This window comes from Gastrolobium bilobum, unplaced genomic scaffold (genome assembly GCF_033153095.1).
Source record: "Gastrolobium bilobum isolate Gb01-03AN ecotype WA unplaced genomic scaffold, APGP_CSIRO_Gbil_v1 utg8583, whole genome shotgun sequence".
NCBI lineage: Eukaryota > Viridiplantae > Streptophyta > Magnoliopsida > Fabales > Fabaceae > Gastrolobium > Gastrolobium bilobum.
The window spans coordinates 341,041-360,757 of NW_026898347.1; the positions used below are offsets into that span (position 1 = coordinate 341,041).

Below are 19,717 nucleotides of genomic sequence, written 5' to 3' on the forward strand. Positions count from 1 at the left end.
ATGAAGCTTATGGTTAGTTTTGGATGGGCAGGGTATATAAACACACTTTTATCCCTTGTGCCTCCTAGGGGTTATAGACATCAGAAACACACCTAAGAGGCAGACGTTCATCATCTGAATGGTTGCCCACACGACCACCTGATCCCCTTGAGTCATAGCCTGGAAGATCAACCGTAAAACGAAATTGCGACCGTTCGTGGTGTGTTTCTGATGATATACCTTCATAACCGTACAAGGATGGATGGACCAATGGTGATAAAGGAAGAGGGAGAAAAGAAAAATCATAATCATTGAAAGGTGAATCAATTAATATAAGGAAATAAATAAATCAAATAACGTAGTTTTGAGATAATCAGAAATAAACTTATCTCGCTGGTTGAAAAATATTTTTTCATATATATATATGGGTTTATCATCTATCATTTAACATGATCACAAAAATTTTCCTACACACACAACATTTTGTGGGGCCAGTAGCAAAAAAAAAAAAAAAACTTCGGCACGCAAAACGAATCTCTATAACATAACACAATCACTTTTCCTACAACATAACTCTTATAAAACCCTATATATATTTATAGAATTAGTTAAATATGGATTGATCCTGCAGTAATAGAAATTGATACAGTTCTAATAATTTTATTTGATCCTAATGTAATTTTTAAAAGGAATAAATTAAAATGGCGAGATCAAATAGCATCCTAATTTGTTATTGAGAGAATAATTGGTCGGACCACAAATAAAGAATAAAGTATTTTTGATTGACAAATACGGGGAGCATATCCACATTCCACAGTCCACACCGCTTTAACCCTGGTTTAAAAAAGCACACGGCGTATAGACCCAGGCAAGGGGGAAGTTAACCCTAGTTAAGACATCCACAGCTATATAAATAGCGTTGGGTGTAACCATTTTTCTTTGTGCTCTGACTTCAAGGTGGATTCTCGCTAATCCTCCTTTTCTTTTCCCTTTATTCACTTTGTGTCCCAGTTTTCTAGGGTTTCTGGTTGTCCATGGCTTCTGGAGATATTGAGTACCGATGCTTTGTTGGTGGGCTAGCATGGGCCACCGACAACGATGCTCTTGAGAAAGCCTTCTCTCCCTACGGCGAAATCGTCGAATCGAAGGTCCGTTTGTCGCAGGGATCGGATCTGACACGATTCGGATTTGGATTTCCTCGATCCCATCTGTTCTCTGCTCTCTGATCTGTTTTGCGTTACTTGATCTATGATACTTGTGTTACTATAATGATTCTTTTATTACTCACACCAATCGGTACGTTCATCTTCATCTTTGATTCAAAGGCGAAGATCGATCGGTTCTAATGTGATTTTTTTCCCCTTATTTTTTATTCGGATTTGAGTCCGATCTGATCAATTGTTTGTTTTCCATGTTCAGGTCATCAACGATCGTGAGACTGGAAGGTCGAGGGGGTTTGGATTTGTGACCTTCGCATCGGAGCAGACTATGAGGGATGCCATTGAAGGAATGAATGGTCAGAACCTTGATGGCCGCAATATTACTGTGAACGAGGCTCAGTCCCGTGGAAGGGGCGGTGGTTACGGAAACGGTGGAGGCGGATATGGCGGAGGAGGGTACAGTCGCGGCGGAGGAGGCGGATACGGAGGGGGTGGCCGTCGTGAAAGTGGTGGCTACAGCCGCAACGGTGGCGGAGGCTACGGCGGCGGTGGCTACGGAGGCGGTGGCTACGGAGGAGGTGGTTATGGCGGTGGGCGAGACCGTGGATACGGAGAGCGTGGTTACGGAGACGGTGGGTCCCGCTACTCAAAGGGAGGTGGTGTTTCGGATGGAAACTGGAGGAATTAAGGGTGCGTTAATTTATGTTTAGCTGGTTAAAGGGGAGGTTGTGGTTTATGCCATGATCATGCCCTAGTGTTATTTTGGGTGTTGGTATATCGTTTGTGGTTTGAGTTTCTGTTATGGTTTCGTGTCCCTTATGTGGTTCTCGTTTTTGACCTCTGAATTGTGTACTGGTTGTTTATAAACAATCCATTAAAGAATTGTCAGAAATTATGACCAGATAGTTTTTACTGATTTATGATTTTATGTCCTATGTTGACTCTACCTTTTTCGATTAAATATCTGTTGAACAACAACATCTGATTTGCCATGCCAAGTAAAATTCTACCGCTCTTGCTCTTAATTAACAAAGAAAGCGTTTAAAACTAATTGCTTCAAAGAGGTGGCCACTGTTTTTTTTTTTTGTTTAATATTTTATGTCAATTGGATGCACTTTTTTAATAAAACAACCTGCGAATCAGGAATTAATTAGATTATAGGTTTATTAAAGTTTCTAAACTTACTTTATAAAGCTTTCTTAATGTTTATCAAAATATACACAAAAAAGTGAGTATGATCCATATTTATTTATTTATTTTTGTATATTTTGATAAACATTAAATAAAATTATCTAAATTAACTTTATAAATTTCAAACCCTTAAATTATATTAAGCTATTGTGAATTGTTTTGCTCCATGGCAAAAAGTGCCAGATGCGAATGATCTGTAACTTGTGGGGCTGTTTTTATTCAAAACACAAGAAGCGTGTAGGAAAGGAAGGCTTAATTCAAGGGACGAGCACATTCCTGAATTCTTACTTAAAGCAAGCCCTGTTGTAACAATAATTTGATGGGTTTCATAAATATGTTTGCGTTCATGAATGTGTTTGTTTGTTTGTCCTTTTGAAGTTTCCTTCACGTGAATGTCAAAGTACACCGGTAAGGAATGAAAATACATCCCTGTAGAAACGAGAAAGACACGTTTTTGCGCGTGTGATGCCATGACCATGAGATATTCTCAATGAACCCATGGATCGAATAGCTTAAAAGGAGCCTAGGAGAGCGTCAAGTGCGTGATCTTTCACGCAAAATATCCACAAAAAATCAATGTCAACATCATTCCAAAGCCCATAGTTAATAATCTATGCAGGACTTGAGCGGAAGAAATTCAAAAATTACATGTTTTCCGGTTACGTACGGCATCTTCTTTTCTTTATTTCCATACTTGTGTTCTAGCTACTCTGTTCACGAGGTTATCACTTATCACCAGGTATATATGCTTTCTCCACTGCTGAATGTTAATGCAATTTCCAACCAAAGAAAGGAAAAATTAAAAAAGGGACTACAAGTGGATTAATTCGTGGAATCTGAGCCTAAAACTGTAAGCATTGTCATCCGATAAAGTGCACCTTCATTATTCACGATGATAACAAAAGTTGTTTGTTTAATTTTGATTTATTACAGAACCATGTTAGAAAACATTCAAGCACTTAGTTCCAAAATGATTATTATTTTTCATCTAATTAAAACATGTCAGCATTTTAAATTACGAAATCATTTAAAATAATTGTATTACTGTGAAAATCATAAATGAAGGAGTCAGTAATATAATCATGAATAAAATATTATCTACGCAAGGATCATATACCATTATCAAATTAATAATTTTAATATTTTAAGCTAATGCAAGTAATACAAATTTTAAATTAAAAAGTTAGTAAAAAATAAATGTGAAAAATAAGCAATTAAATAAAAGTAATGCAGATTAAAACTATGATTTTACTATTAACTACCAGTGTAGTTGAATTCCCTCAGTCTAAAAGAAAGTGTTAGGATTAAAATAATACTATTTTCATGAGAACTCCGTTTACAAAATATCGTTAGGCTTTCAGGTTACTTGTTGACTTTTCAAATGATTAATCTTATTTCAGGTTCCTCACCAAAATATGTTAGGTCTATGCGTATATATGTAAGTCGTACCTATATATCGTTGAATAAAAACCAATAAATTCACTTAATAAATAATAATCAAGCGTATGTACAAGAATTATTTCCTGTTCATAGAAAAAAAAGGATATATCTTTCAATAAATGTAAAAAAAAAAACACATTGAAATAAATATACAAAAACCGAAATTTAACATGAACATATGCAAAGTGAATGAATGTATGATTGAGATGAGTATGTTGGCTGATGTCACTAAGGGATTATGGCTTAACTAATCATATAAAAGATGATGAATCGTTCGATCAATTGAATAGGTAAACGTAAACGTAATTCAAGTTGCAAGGTGGGGATCGGAAATGTGTTTGTTTCTCTTTACCGCAATATTTTCTCAAATATTTTCTCCATTCTTAATCTTTTGTTCTCGAATTTTAAAAGAACTTTTGGAATCATTTACATCTTCCTTAATTGTTTTAGTTTATTTCATGAACCACAATTGTTCTCAACCTATTTTGATTAATCCAACAAGAGAGGAATAATTATAACAACTTAGGTGCCTCAATCCTCGTAGAGACGATACTCTACTCATTCTTTATTACTTGCCGATTTTACGCAACAAAAATCTTACCCATAAGTGTCTAAGCAATTTTGCTTGGAAATAAAGAGCTCATGACTACGTTCAATATATGTTAGTATTTTCGTTTAGCTGCCCCATTATGTTGGGGTTATTCAACACATGAATTCTACTCCATTGTCAGTACGAAAGCACTTTATCTTGGTACTAAATTGGTTTCCGACTAAGGCAATGAAATCTTGGATGTGGATATGAGTTTCACACTTATTCTTCATGAGAACAACCCAGGTAAATCTAGAGAAATTATCTACTAGCTAGAGAGAGAAAGTAGTTAAAACCATTAATAGAAGGAACTGAATAGGGTCTCCATATATTTCCATGTATAAGATCAAAAGGAGTGATTGATTTATTTGAGCTGATAAGAAAAAATAATCTTTTTTGTTTTGAATATTGACAGATTTCTCAAGGAGTAGAAATTTTATTACAGGTACTGAAAGGAAAGAAGCAAGACATAGCCTGCAATATTGAATGTGAGTTGTGATCAAGCCGCAAGTGCCACTATGCTTGTATTGTGACAGGAACTGGCTTGTTGTAACTCAAGTACGTAGATTCCATCCATCGACCTAGTTGATCCAATCATCCTCATGTGCATTTCAGATTTGGTTGCAGACCATTAAGTTCATCCCATAAAATTTTCAGTTGTGTGAAATAATCAGCATCTGACTTATCACCTTGTTGCACCTTGAAAATATCTTCTTGCAGCTCTGCAATCTTGAATACATAAGCTTGAGAGAATCTTTCACAATGGTCTCTCCAAGCATCTATAACATTGTCAATCAGTAAAATTAATTGACTGAGCGATACGTTCTGATTTGGATCGATGAATGCACGATAAAACCATTATGTTGCAATTTTCCTATGCTGGAAAGAGAGGATTTATTGCTTGAGGAACTACTATATATGCTTCCATCAACAAAGGACAGTTGTTCTTGGATAATGATCAGAATCAATTTTACAATTGGGATGATCATGTGATCTTCCTCGATACAAATAATTTGGAATCGCCTTGAGTCGGTACAACCTGCAGTTAGAGCAGCTTTAACCAATGGGGTTTTAGTGGAACAAGGTGGAGGGTGTATCTGCAAGACACTCCGACACTCAAGTCAAATTTGATTTAAATTTTTTTATTATATAGAAGAAGATATTTACCTTTAGTTAACACATTTATTTTTATAGTATGTAGTGTCCAGCTTGGTGGGGAGAGGAGCAGCTTGGTTACAAGTGTGTGAGGCGTCAAATCTTCCCTATTGGTTATTGTAGGTGGCTGAAATCATCTTGTTACATAAGTGTCTTGGAGATAAAATAAGCTTGAGAAGTTTGTAGAAGGGATAACTTGCTGTTATGTAATTTTTTAATGTTGAGAAGTTTACTGAGATGAGTATTTAACTATAACAGATTATAATATTTGCTTAAGGATGAAAACTTTCAAAATAGGCCTTGTGTTATTATAATATAAGTCTAGATCATGTAACAATGCTAAACGCATGGCTCCTTTTGTTTGGATGCAAGAAAATTACGTTGTTTGGATGTGTTAGATAATCTAGTATCTGATTTGCCATTTGAAAAAAATAAAATAAAATCAGAGATATCAAAGAAAACGATTGCATTAATAAGTAGAAGCAAGAAGGCGAAAGAGATACCAAAGCTCTATACCATCTAACACCCGTACAAAAGAAGAATAGCAAATTTAAAATATATTTGTTTTTCTATATTCAATAAAATGACGATGATACAATCTCAAATATATATAGCATCAAGTAAAGCTAATAGTAAGGTAAATTGATATAGCAACTAAGTGAGCTACCTACAACTGACTAGTGACTAGGGTTACGGTTATAACAGAGTATTAGAGAGGTGTTGAGCTAACAAGCTAGCCACGTGTGCATGAAGTTTTCGTGGATAAGGAACTTCGTTTCTTTATTTCGTTTCTTCAGTTTCAACTCCAGTTTCTATATGTGTTATGTGTATCTGCATGCGGCGACTATTAACATGATCAAGTTATGTGGAGAATAATTCTCCCCAAAAAAAAGTTATGTGGAGAATATCAATCATTCATAACTTTTAACAATAAATCATAGGTTAACTATTAAAATGAATATTTCCTCTTCTCCAGTTTACCAAATTATTCTTTCCTAGCTGATGCATAAGTAACATTACTCCTCCTATTCCATTAAGAGGGGTGTCATTATTTTTCATTCACATTCATTTATTATAATTTTTATTTAAAAAAATATTTATTAAATAGTTGAGTTGATTTAGTAATTAAGTAATTTATAGTGACTTTTATGCTTTTAGTAATTTTAATTATCAATCATTATTTTTAGTTTAAAAATTATATCCTAATTATAGTCATATTTTATCTTTTATTTTGAATTCATAGTGCCTTATGCTCAAAAAAATAGAAAATGACCAAAATTATAATACTAGGTAATTAAAAGTATTAGAGTTGATGTAAGAATTTATCTTTTTATCAAGTTTCAATTGATCCTTATATAGAGAGAGAAAGCGAAGAGAGATTTGAATAAAGGGAGAAAAAGAAAAGTGATATAAAATAGCTGACAATCCATAATTAATCTGAGAACAAATCTGGCTATAAAATAAAAATAAAAATCTGAGAACAAATCTTTCAACGTCATGAGGGTGCAAGCAAGAAGTGACATTGAAGCTTGCACTCGCGGCTTCTCTGGCTTTAACCGTCACCCATCTCTTGCATACACATTTTTTATTTTTTATGATATTTCAATCGATTTATCACTTCGTATCTAGTCTAATTCGGGACTTCTCTCATCTCTTACATACATATTTTTCATTTCTGCCATTCCATTCACATTTAAGCCAAAGTTTTCTTATTAATTAATTAGGTGTTTCAATTCCTCTCGTTCTTGGCATTCTCCACCAAATTAAAGCATTTGTTCTACATATATATTCTTTCCCATCTCCAATCCAATCCACCATGAGTTCTCATCCCAACACCAACTCCAACAACAGATTGCCCGTTTTTTCGCAAAGTGTAAAGCTCAAGTATGTGAAACTGGGATACCATTACATGATTACACACCTCTTGACCCTCCTGTGTTTGGTTCCTCTCATGTCCATCATCATCATTTTCCACGTGAATAGAGATTGTATTCACCACCTCTGGCTCCACATCCAGTACAACCTCCTCATGAGTGTCATCTTATTCTCTGCCATCCTTGTCTTTGGATTCTTTCTCTACATTATGACCCTTCCAAAATCGGTTTATGTGGTGGACTACACTTGCTATGGACCCCCTCACTATGCCCGTGTCAACTTCCACCACTTCATGGAGGACTTTGATGATTCCTTCCTCTAGTTTCAGCACATGATTTTTTCGGAACGCTATGGCCTTGTGGAAGAAACTTATGTCTCTGAAGACATGCATTACATCCAATGATTATCCCCTAGTTTTTGTTTTAGTTGTTCGAATATCCTTTGTTGTTTGAGTTTCTTTTACCGTTTCGTGTTCCTCTCGTGTTTATAAACAATCCATCTAAGAATTGTCATAAATTATGACCCGAGAGATTTTACTCATTTATATCTTCCGTTGTCTCTATTTTTTTTTCTCGATGGAATCAATTAATTTGTTTTAACAAAAAGAAATCTGATCTTGCCATGCCAAGCGAAATTATGGAAAAGGAAATTAAGGGGACATTTGACAGAGGAGATATTTTTTTTATCGCGGGAAAAAAATATTCCATATGGTGAGAATTTTTTTCATGAGTAAGTTACGAAAATATGTTTGGTAGGTTAAAATTTTTCTGAAAAAATTGAGTTAATTTTACATATGCTATGTTTGATTGATTGTACAATATTAATAAGAATCTGAACCAAAATGACAAAATTACCTATTTTTGCACGTCTGTTGATATATTTTATAAAGGTATTTTTGTCTCAAAATGTGAAAATGTGTTTCCCAGTTGGTGGAAAAAAAATAATACCACGAGTGGGATGAAATTATTTTTTTCCATGTGTAGTTAAAAACGGGAATGATGGAAAAAAAAACTATCTCGGAATAATTTTACTATTACTTATATCAAACATGGTAAAAAAAAATCCTCACCTCACTTCCTCAAGATTTCCCCCAAAATACTTATACCAAACACCTCCAAAGGTATTCCTTCCCTTGTGTGGGAGTTAAAACCCCCTAAATTGAGGAAATTTTAATTTTAAGAATGATTTTGAAGGGTCTTGTGAAAATTTCAAATCCTTCTCTTCATTTTTTTAAACTAACAAATAAAAAAAAATTAATAAAACTTTCAATTCCTTTTCTTTTCCTCCTAAGACTAACTTGCAAACAAGCCCTTGGCAACTAAGGAATGATCTGTTATATTGTGTTAAATGAACGAAGAAGGCGTTTTAAAACAATCACTTTAAAGAGGTTGTATCACACTTGAAAGTTGAAACAGGTGATATACTTTTTATCCTCTAATTCGTCAAAATCAATGTATTATGAAATCGTGTATTGTTTTTTTTTAAATAAAAACACCGTGTTATTGTAAAACTGTCTATCTGAAAAGAATGACCGAAGCTAAGATAATTAGGATTTATAAAGATGTAAATTAAAAACTAAAGCAAAATTAATTATATTATTTTAAATGGTTTGTCTACTCTCATGTTGTAGGAGAGAGCATATCTTTTACTAAGACACAAAATGATGAGACCCACCACTAAAAAAGAAAAAAAAAAAAATATCAGCACACTTATCGAAATGTCTATAACATAAGATAGTAGTCTCCTAAATATAAAGGCGTGTCAAGAATTAGTTTGCTCCCCAAGAGTAAGTGTGTAGTGCAGCCCGCAACATACATGCCCTGAAGCAAAGAGAAGTGTGATGTGGCCCACCAAATATGCTGATTTTTATATATAATGCTAATTTTTATGTTCAGCCTGCTGATTTTTATATTTAATGCTAGTTTTTATGTTCAGCCTTAATCTAAGGGATGCGTACGCATAAACCTTGCAATCAGCCTACTTTTATGCATTTAGTCTTCAATTACATTCTAATTTATGTTTTTTTTTTAATGGTCCATGAGAAATGAGAAGGACAGGCATGCTGGAGGGCCTAATGCATGGGACGAGCCCATTCTGAATTATTACTTAAAGCAAGCCCTGTTAACTGTTGTAGTAATGATTTGCGGAATGATCGTTTTAATGCTAAATTTTTCATGATTTGTTGATAGTTAAAATTGTGTGCTTATGGGGTTATATATAAATATTGATTAAATCCCATCTATTTAATCCTTATAACAAGAGAGATAAGCACAAAATTTTTATATGACCAGATTGAATTAAATTAATGAGATCCATTTCCAAGAATTAAATTAATGAGTCCCATGTTTGTATAGATTTTGTGTGTTCACGATGATACTTAAAAAACAAACGAGCGATAAACCAATACGTCAGCAGGTGCCGTTTGTTCATTTATTTCTCATTACCACATGCAAATACATGTTGCTTTACGTCTATAAAAAAAAAAAAAAAAACATGTTGCTTTATGCCTTATTTATCTACATCTATACACCTAGTAGTTTTTGGTTTAAATTTCACACGCTTTAAATTTAGACGGTGACGGTGGTATGCAAAAATCTTATTTTAGCTAATTTTTAAAAGAGTAAATATCTTTTTTCGTCCTTAACAAAAAACACGGTCCCCACTTTAGTTCCTTATAAAAAAAATTAGTCAGTTGGTTCCTAACAAATTTAAAGTGGTTCCATTTAGTTGAAATCGTGGTCCCTTACAATTTCAAAAAGAGACCTATAGTAGTTCCTCAAAAGGACTAAAATGGGTCCACTTTGAATTTGTTAGGACCAACTGACTAATTTTTTTTGTAAGAGACTAAAGTGGAGACCGTGATTTTTGTTAGGGACCCAAAATGGTATTTACTCTTTTTAAAAAGATAGAAATAAGAATAAATTAAGCTAAAAAAGAATTTTTTTTTCTAGTTTTAATTAATCCTTATATACATGTAGATACAGAGAGATATTTCAACAAGGAAACGGAAAAGAAAAGAGCTATAAAATAATAGACATCCATAATTAATCTGAAAATATAAATTCAAAGTGAAGAGAGGGAAAGAAGTGATATTGAAGTTCTTTTTTCGCGACTAATTTGATTTGGGACGAGTTTCGAGATTAAGACTTTAAATCTCTTTCAAAGATAATTTTGAAAATAATCAAACACATATTCTCATTCCTATTGAATCAATTTTTTAGTGCTAACTAAACTACGTAAAATTAAGCCTTTGCTCCACTTATAGGCCTTTAACCGTCCCTCATCAGTCATCACTTATGCACCTTACATTTTGCCATTCCACTCTCATTTTTGTGTTTAATAGTCACCTCCTCTATTACTTTTTATTTTTCTAGGTAAGTTTTTGTTTCTTTGTAACGACCGGCCTTTTTGACCAAAGCAATATAACATAAGTAACGATCCGAAATTTAAAAAGTTAAAATAATGGAGTTATCATTAATTTTATTTAATTAGGAAAAATTAGAAAATTTTGTCTTATAAATTGGTCTTTTAAAATTTTAGATTAAGGTTCAGGGCTTTAATTATGTGTAAAGAAAGATGAAAACTTAATCTCACTATACTCTTGACACATCCGTTTAAACACAATTACCTTAAGTTAATTGTGCGAATTATTTATAGCTTTTAAAAATATTTGTTTTATCCCTTAAATAATAAATATGATTGTTTAGGAAGTAGGAAGAGTAAATTATTAAAACTTTATTTTCGCTTGACCGAAAGAGTTCCGCTTCGTCGTATCCTCCGGTGGAATGAAAAATTGAAAGCTACGTCGTTCTTTAAAAAAAGTTTGTGTGTTGATTTGATTTTAATTTTGAAAATAATTTTTTAGGAAGTTTCGGACAATTAAGCTGTAGCAGCTAAAATAATTTGAAAATAAATTGCATGACTAACAAGCTGTCACAAATCAGCTAATCCCTTTTATAATAATTCTTTTTATTATGATAATTTTACAATGAATTTGGAATCACCAAGCCGTTACGGTTAAAATGAGTCAAAATAAAATATATGATTTTTTTTTGGTAATAAACAAAATATATGAAGTTAACAAGCCGTCACGACTCAGTTAACTCCCAATTTAATTAATAGTTATTCTTTATTTTCTAAATTAACCCAAAACAAATAATTTTTAATAGAAACTATGATATTTACCAAAAATAAAATAAAATAGAAACTATGATTTTTTATTTCTTTTTGCTTATTACTATTAAATGATTTAAAATCATTATACTGTCACAGTAAAAACAATTCTAAAAAATTATGGGATTAGCAAGATGTCACATCTCAGCTAACTCCTCCTCTTACTATAAATATAACATGATTTGTTATTTTTTTTAAAATCAACTACATGATTAAGACTTAAATAATAAGTATGAAACTATGAGGGAGAATATTCTTACTACCAAATTTTTCCACTACCAACTTACTACCTATCTAATTACCATTGGATGAAAGAGAGAGAATGCTAAAAAAATTTTAAAGAAAGAGAAATGTTAATGGAATGATGATTAGATAGATAGTAAGTTGGTAGTAAAAATTTTTAGTAACGAGAATATCTCTCCTCTGAAATTATTTAATAGCATAAAATGAAACAGTTATGAAAACCGCCGTGAATTAAAAACGAATCAGCTAAAGTACTCAAATCATGTTTTTATTCTTTATAAAAAAGAAATAAAAAAATGAATTAAAGATAGTATGCATGGACAGAGACAAAAGATGATATTTGCTATAATAATAAAATATTTGTCTTTCATAAGAATCAAAGGTAGATGGCAACATTGCAAAACTAAAATGTTAAAATTTAAACATCGAAGTGAGACAATATTGCACCGTGAGTATGTATACATAGACCAAGAAAAGCTGAAGTTTAGCTAACCTATAAAACATTGAAATATTCCTTTCACAAAGTGGATGTTAACATTGCATGAAAACATTAAAATATTGGAAGATGGCAACACTGCATCGTAAGTATATGTTCCTTAGTAAATAACATGGCTACATCCGAAAGTGTGCTTCTTGCATGCATGTGCTATTATCCAACTACATTATTATAATCATGCCTTTAGCATTTGACGTTTCTACAAACTAATTATTCTACCTCACATCACAAATACAACAGGAAACACAAGACAAAACTCACGCATCGATATCATTAAGAGGTCTCCACCTCACAGAGGTAACAAATAGAATAGACAAAAATAAAACATGCACTCATACTACATACGGTTGAAATCAAGAGGTGGTAAACTGATATTAATGCGGTTCAACTTGTTTCTGCTACATTTAAACTAACCTGCAGAATATATGTTTAAAGTACACAATCCAAGAAAATCACCTCAACCTTCATCCACAACCATATTCTTTCAAACTTCCGAATCGGCCACGGCGACAAGAGTTCCAACAAAAGCTTAGGCAGTAGCGATATTTTAGTGCAGCACAACCTCCGCTAGTAGAAATATGGACTGCTAACATGAAAAGGAAAGTATTAAAATCATCAACAATGGAAGAAACGCCATGGAAGGTTCACTTATAGAGCCACTCCTATCTTTGTTGCTCTATATTCTCTAGTTAACATGGCTTTTTATTTTTCTCCATCTCTCGTTTTTTTGAAGTGTTCTCTTTTCATAACCTCAAGGACTAGCTAGCCAAACACCTCCTCTTTTTTTCAGCTTCAACTTCATCCCTCTTTACAAAGATCTCATCTTCTATCCTTCTCCCCTCCGCACTACTAGAAAAATCTTGTATAGCGAGAGAATTGTTATATGAAAATTTCGTTGCTAATTTCACCCTCGCTACTATTTTTCCTCGCAAATTCGTTTGCGAAAGAATTTGCGAAGAAAAATAATAGCGAGGATAAAGACGGAATTTGCATAATAATTTTCTTACTATATAGGATTTTTCTAGTAGTAGTTCTGTTAATAATATATATTAATTTTCTATTTTACAACCTGTGCGCCCATCCCTCTTTGAGCCCTGTGTCAATCGTTTTGCAGCAAACCTCAACTTACAAGTAAACTTAAACTTGTACACATAAGTTTTCCCTAACAATTAATGACGACATGACATTTATTTATTTTATTTTTTTATGAATTTTTTTTATATTTGCACATTTGGAATTGAAGTATTGGGGCGGTTTAAAGAATTTGGAATTTTCTTCTTCTTTTTTATTATTTATTTAATAATTTTTTTTTGAATAATAAGGACAAAATTGAGTGTTCACAACATAAAAAGAATTTAGTGTTTCTGCAAACCAAAATGTCATTGGAGAAAAAATAGAAGGTATTTTGAAAAAAAAAATTATTAAAGAGAAGCAAAATTTGAAAAATACTCTGTATTTGTTTTTCAAATTCTAACAAACGTCATTTGAAAATTAGAGAAGATAACTTATTTGTGTCATGAGAAATACTTTTGCAATAAAAGAATTATTAAAATAATTTAATTTAAAAATATTTATTAAAATTATTTATTAAAATCATATAATCATATTACTTTTGATCACTTGTGCACCACAAACATATATAACATGTGTTAGTCACACGTTACATTTGTGTCAAACGTGATCAAATTTTATCATTTTGAATCTTTGATATATAGTTTTAAAATTATATTGTTTTAATTTTTCTTAAGCTATATTAACTAAGGGTTTTATAAAAGTTAGGTCGTAAGAAAAATGATTCTGTTATGTTATAGAGATTCGTTTAGTGTGTCAAAGTTTTTTTTTTTTTTTTTGCTCCAAAAAATGCAGGTTTCACAAAATATTGTGTGTAGAAAACTTTTTTTTGTCATGTTAAATGATAAATGCAAATCCCATCACCTAAACACAAAATATAGTGTTAGATTGTGAGGGTAAAAGCCAGAAGCAGCACTTCTTAAAACTTTGTTTACTATTGCTGCAGACTTAACCTAGAAGCCATGTCTTCCAAGTTTATTTAGGCATCTACTTCACGCTTCGCTCATGATACCGTAACTCAAGTCATATTTCAGCCAAACGAAAAAACGATTTCCCTTCTTGAGAACAAATGAGAAAACAAAACCTTTTTTCAAGAACTTAAAAAAAATTTGGGTCATAAATAGCAATTACCATTTCATGGCAAATAATTTTTGGTCAGTGAGGAGGAAAAAGGGCTGCAGGTTCCCTGTAATAAATCAAGCTCATTCTTTATTCTCATAAGGCAGCATCATGGTGTGTCACAGCTTTGCACTAAAAAAGTTAAATTACCATCGGGTCCTTATACTTATTTTGGATACCAGACTTCAATGCTGTTAATATTGGGCTGACCAAAAGCATTGGTTGCTCATTCCCTTTGTGATTGTTCGGCTGGGCTCCTTGGAGTCTCCTAATTTCAAGAACGTGAAAACTTATCTTACACCGACATCATATCAGACATGAAATATGACACGATATGATATTCAGCATATCATAGTTCTAAAAAATATTAAATTTCGCTACGTTAAAATATATTTTGATATTAAATAATATTTTAATTTAATAGTGTATATTATGTTTAATATTAAATAATTTAACAAAAAATTGAAGTTAAACTTATAATACCGATTAATTTTGTAAAGTCATATAAAATATTTTAAATATTTATATTAAACTCCATAAAATGGTAATCGTAATCTAACGAATCTAATAGTTAGAACTAAAAACATAATATAAGATAACCTTTGAGTTTTTTTTGAATTTCTACAGTGCGTGCTAAAGTGTCAGAAAATATGTCAAGATTTTTAAAATTTCAGTACATTGAAAACAAATCCACAAATCGACGATGAATATCTATATCCTTTTCCAAACAAGTGATCCGTGAAAATATCGAACGAAGACATTTATCATTTAAATCCAAGTGCTTCAAATGTGTTGTATGCTTTGACTATCTTGACTGCTTAATATTTTTTTTTTAATCTATATATGTGTATAATGATGACAATAATGATATTAAAGTTTGAATGTATAAAATCAAGTAAAACTATCAAGCCCTCAAATCATTCATCTCACCCTTTTTAGTTGGTTTGGGTACTATAAAAGCCTGAACCACATTTTGTTTTGGGTGGTCCTTCTCGGATCTGGCTTTGTTTCAAATTCAATTATGGTTAAGGTATACAGTATACTACCAAGGGAACAGAGCGCAACTGCTTTTGTTTGATTTATACAATTAAAATATTAAATAAAATAATTTTCAAATAATTGATTTGATTAGCTCGGGTTAAATTTTTTCAAATAATTTATATTAAAAGATTAAAATTAATTTTAATTTTAGAATAAATAAATTTTTGTTTTAAAATGAAGTTTGAATAAATTTTAAAAAGAATTTTAATAATTATATTAATTAATTATGATATTTTTTTAACTTGTGGGTCAACTCGGCCAACTGCATGCTAGCCATAGGAAACACAATCCGAAAAAAAAAAGCTGAGGAATATTGAACAGGGCATGTCTTCGAAAGAACGAATGGTTTGAGCTGGACCCTAAGATATATTCCCTCTAAACGCTTTCAATCATAGTGCATAAAGAGAGTTGGATGGGGAATTTCGTCAATTTGATACTGTTTCTAGAATAGGGTAGTTCATTAAACTAATCTAAATTACAATGGTAGGAAAATCAGGACAGAGACACACACACAGGAAGATATTTCTAGAGATTCATGATACACTAATTATATGCTGCAAATTGCTGATGATGACGCACACATTGCTTCAAACCACTTCAGCTTAAGATACTTCAGAAGCCTGGTGCAAGCAAATAAGCAAAAATAAAATAAAATAAAATCATGAGTATGTAATTATTCACCGACAAAAAATAGTGGCAAAATGCAGATTGCAGGATCAATTTGGTGTCACAAAAAGAACACCACGTGATTTAGCCAATTGAGAGGGACTCATCATTATGATTGTAAACAAAGTTTTCGGTTCCCTTTTTTTTTTTTTTTTTTTTTTTTTTGGCTTCATAATAATCTAAATACGTTGATGGTTACTTCCTTAGGTCCGAGTCACCCAAGGTTTAGTCATATTCCTAATATTTCGGAGATGGTAATTAATGCAATGTGGCATAAACAAACTTTACAGAGATTCAACAAAGCCTAATAATAAAAATAGATGTAATGGAAACAAATGGGACAGAGGAAAAATTGTTAGAAATAATCAAGTATGTTCCACATCGGTCCACTTATTGTGGTACCATTCTTAACAAAAATAACGAATAGTTGTAATGAAAAATCTTAGAGTTTATAACGAACTTTTTCTATAATAATATTTTCTGGTCAACTTTTTTTGTTCATTTATGGTGACTCGTTTGCTACAAAGTCAACGAAAACCAAAATTATTTGCTACAAAGTCGTCAATAGCAGCTACCTTTTTCCACTTGTGGTGACTCGTTTTTTACAAACATATGGATGTTTGTTGTTCTTTACCTTCAATGTAAATCAATCCCTCTCGGACTCTCGGTTAACATTGAAAGTTTATAGTTGTTAAACCTTAATTACTAAAGAAAGACAAAGAAATGGTGCATGCACGAGGAAGACTAAAATTTCGGAAGGGACAGTGAAAATGTAGTTAATGCAACGATATGTGCCTGTGCCAGTGTACACATAAAAACCCAAAAAAAAAAAAAAAAAAAGTTTTTTTGTTAATAAGCATTACCTCTCTTCTTCATGGACATTGCTGCTAGCTACTTCCATTTGATTTGTAGTTGGGAATGGGAACATGGCCAGACTCTATGTGTTTGAGATCCTCCAAGAGTATCTCATAGTGTCTCTTAACTTCCTCGGCCGATTTACCACCAACTGCTTTGGCTATATTCTGCCACCGATCAGGGGTATCCTTGTCATATTTTGCAAGTGCCTTTTCAAACAGCTTGTTCTGTTTTGGAGTCCAAGAAGAATCAGAAGGCTTTTGTTTGCTGAGTGAGCTTGAGGCCATAAGTATTAGTCTATTCTATTCTATTCTATTCTCTCACAAGGTAATCTTGTTGAATGGTAAGAACCTACTTAGGACTGTAAGCTAGAAAAGGCAGAGAAGGAGAAAAGAAGATAGGAGGCTTTACTTTGAAGGGATAGCTTTGAGCAAGAAAATGCTGTGGGTTCTGTGCTTATAAATGGCTTGAGGATAGTGGGTTGTAGCTAATAAGCGAATCTGAATTGCCAAAAGTTGGAAAGCCCTTGTGGCCCGTGTGCTTTGGAACCACGAAATGAAGCAGGACAAGGTACAGCTACAAGCCAAAGAAAGAGGGGAATCAGTTTCAAATGAATCCGGTTCCAGATTTCAAATCTTTTTTTTCCTTGTCCAGCTTTCTTTTCTTTCTCATTCCAAATAAAACTTATTAATGCTTTGGAATTTTACAACTCTGCTTCTGCTAGACCAAGTATTTTATAATTTATAATCAACTTGACATGTTCGAAGTGAATCAAGAATAGGACAACTTTAGTTAGGTTAGGCGGGTACTAATAATCTTGTTAGCATCGTCACATTATTTTAGAAAGCATCAAGCACAAGCAGGGAGGAGGACCATCATTAGCTCTGAAGTTGAAAAGGAAAGAAAATCATAAATATCTGCAATTAAGCCATATAATTGAGGATGTAGAGCAACAATAAAAGGGTGCATCTGAATTTTTGATGCTAATTTTACCCTTCATTTACTGTAAAGGGTGCATCTGAATTTTTGATGTTAAACGCAAAATATTTCTAAATTTACAAAACTTTTAACTTAAAGTCTCCAATGTCAGGCGAGGTGAACGTTAGGGAATTGTTACTGCCATGTAGTTCAGGCAAACTTTTTTACTTTACTGTAGGTGAAGATTACCAACAATAATAACCATGTAAGTTTTTGTCTATTTAGCCTTCTTTTGGTACATAATGAAGATGGAAGACATCAATTAATATCAATTATTGTGTAAAAAATAAAAAAATAGTGTTCAAGTATATGAATGAATTGTATACAATACATGGCAGGATGCATCAAGTAAGTGGATGAGGCTACTTGTTTCATTGCCTTTTTGATATCACGTCAGTTAGAGTTGAATCTTTGGCGCCAGAGATGAGTGTCATCACTCAAACATCTTAAAAAGTGGTAATCATCAGTCACTAGTGGCGCCATCTGTTGGACAAGGAAGGGTTGAAGGGATAAATTTACTCGACCTCAGCAAAACAATTTTATTTTATTCAGCTCTCAGATCTTTGGAATTGGTTTTTCGGATCTTTGTTCCGAACAACACTCCAAAATATTCTAGCTGGCTACTTGAAACCCGTACTATGGTATCCACAGCTAGTTGTTTGTTTCTGCATGTTTTGATAGTAACAAGGTCCTTCTGCTTTTTATCTCTTCTTGTTGGGTATTCGAGTATGAGCTGATTGGTGAACGAATGAAGTACAAGCGACTAAGTGTTTGATAACTAAAGTAAAAAAAAATAAAAAAAAATGGGTACTAACGATTCCTTTCTTATTTTAGTTAGGTACAATAATCCAGCGGTTCATGATAAATTGATAATGAATCTGATACCCTTTTTTTTTAGTGAGTATGAGTTGAGAGGTGAACTATCAAAAAACATTGATAAGCACCTTACTCTTAAAAACACTACAGCAACTCCCATGATTCGATATTATTAAGGTAAGCTATATTTTCTGACATGGTTATAGAGTTAGGTGAATTTTGATCTTCAGTATGGGTATTGAAGGTCATAAAAAAGGATGGGCATCCTGACTGTAGTTATCTAGTTTTGAAGAATGAAGTACCTTAGAAAAGTCTACGACTCAGGCCCGGTCCCAGTGATGTCTTGCGTAAACCTAACATAGATTTCACGCGGAATCTACATCCGTAGAGATACAGACAGCTAACTCGCAAAAACAGAGGTGATCCTCTGCCATAATAACAAGGCATATTTAGATAAAGGTTTTATTACCAACCAAAATTAATCACATCAGCTCACGTAGCTCCTGCTTCATAGGTGATAGATGGTTTATGTATGCACACAACACAAGTTGGGCATGGATTTCTACTTTTCTAGTATAGCTAACTAAAAGTAAGAGTGGAAAAAGAGACCGCGCGTGGAAGGATGTCAAATAAAAAGCTACAAAAAAAAGGTGTTTTTGCGTTGATAATGTACTTGTGGCGTAAAATTGTTCCTATGGATATGGTGCTTTTCCATGAGATGCGATGATTGAGACATGAAAGTTTAGGCTTGCTCTTGCTAATTAATTTGAATACCGGCATATTAAAGGTATATCGATGCTTGTATTGCATGCAAGGGCCTGGGCTGATGCTGCACTTCACTGAGGACTCCTACATCAATGACATGGCTGT

The 19,717-nt window shown here is 32.8% G+C and overlaps 2 protein-coding genes across 11 annotated transcripts; one reads left to right on the forward strand and one right to left on the reverse strand.

Moving 5' to 3' along the window:
* The first annotated feature begins 931 nt into the window (after positions 1 to 931).
* On the forward strand, positions 932 to 2,119 carry LOC133315113 (small RNA binding protein 1-like). Of its 8 annotated transcripts, none has more exons than XM_061516673.1 (3): positions 932 to 1,127; positions 1,399 to 1,666; positions 1,715 to 2,119. In XM_061516673.1, the coding sequence occupies exons 1-3, from the start codon at positions 1,014 to 1,016 to the stop codon at positions 1,825 to 1,827; spliced, it is 495 nt and encodes a 164-aa protein (XP_061372657.1). In that variant the 5' UTR covers positions 932 to 1,013; the 3' UTR covers positions 1,828 to 2,119. The 8 variants fall into 8 exon arrangements, with proteins under 8 accessions (XP_061372657.1, XP_061372658.1, XP_061372661.1 ...); XM_061516674.1 differs by having other exon boundaries at positions 1,718 to 2,119; XM_061516677.1 differs by having other exon boundaries at positions 1,399 to 1,651.
* Positions 2,120 to 15,871: 13,752 nt separating this feature from the next.
* LOC133315121 (protein RADIALIS-like 1) lies at positions 15,872 to 19,399 on the reverse strand. 3 transcript variants are annotated; one of them, XM_061516687.1, is made up of 3 exons: positions 19,150 to 19,399; positions 17,062 to 17,629; positions 15,872 to 16,152 (listed from the first exon to the last, which is right to left on the reverse strand). In XM_061516687.1, exon 2 carries the CDS (start codon positions 17,338 to 17,340, stop codon positions 17,086 to 17,088), a length of 255 nt encoding a protein of 84 aa, XP_061372671.1. In that variant the 5' UTR covers positions 17,341 to 17,629; positions 19,150 to 19,399; the 3' UTR covers positions 15,872 to 16,152; positions 17,062 to 17,085. The 3 variants fall into 3 exon arrangements, with proteins under 3 accessions (XP_061372671.1, XP_061372673.1, XP_061372672.1); XM_061516689.1 differs by lacking the exon at positions 19,150 to 19,399 and adding an exon at positions 18,398 to 18,647; XM_061516688.1 differs by lacking the exon at positions 19,150 to 19,399 and adding an exon at positions 18,363 to 18,647.
* Between the last annotated feature and the right edge of the window lie 318 nt (positions 19,400 to 19,717).

What these genes read in the sequence shown, in the direction of transcription:
- LOC133315113 (XM_061516671.1), top strand. Translation starts at nt 1,014, where the DNA reads ATGGCTTCTGGAGATATTGAGTACCGATGCTTTGTTGGTGGGCTAGCA. An exon ending in GCGAAATCGTCGAATCGAAG is followed by an intron (nt 1,128 to 1,398) that starts GTCCGTTTGTCG and finishes TTCCATGTTCAG; the next exon opens with GTCATCAACGATCGTGAGAC.
- LOC133315121 (XM_061516687.1), bottom strand. Translation starts at nt 17,340, where the DNA reads ATGGCCTCAAGCTCACTCAGCAAACAAAAGCCTTCTGATTCTTCTTGG.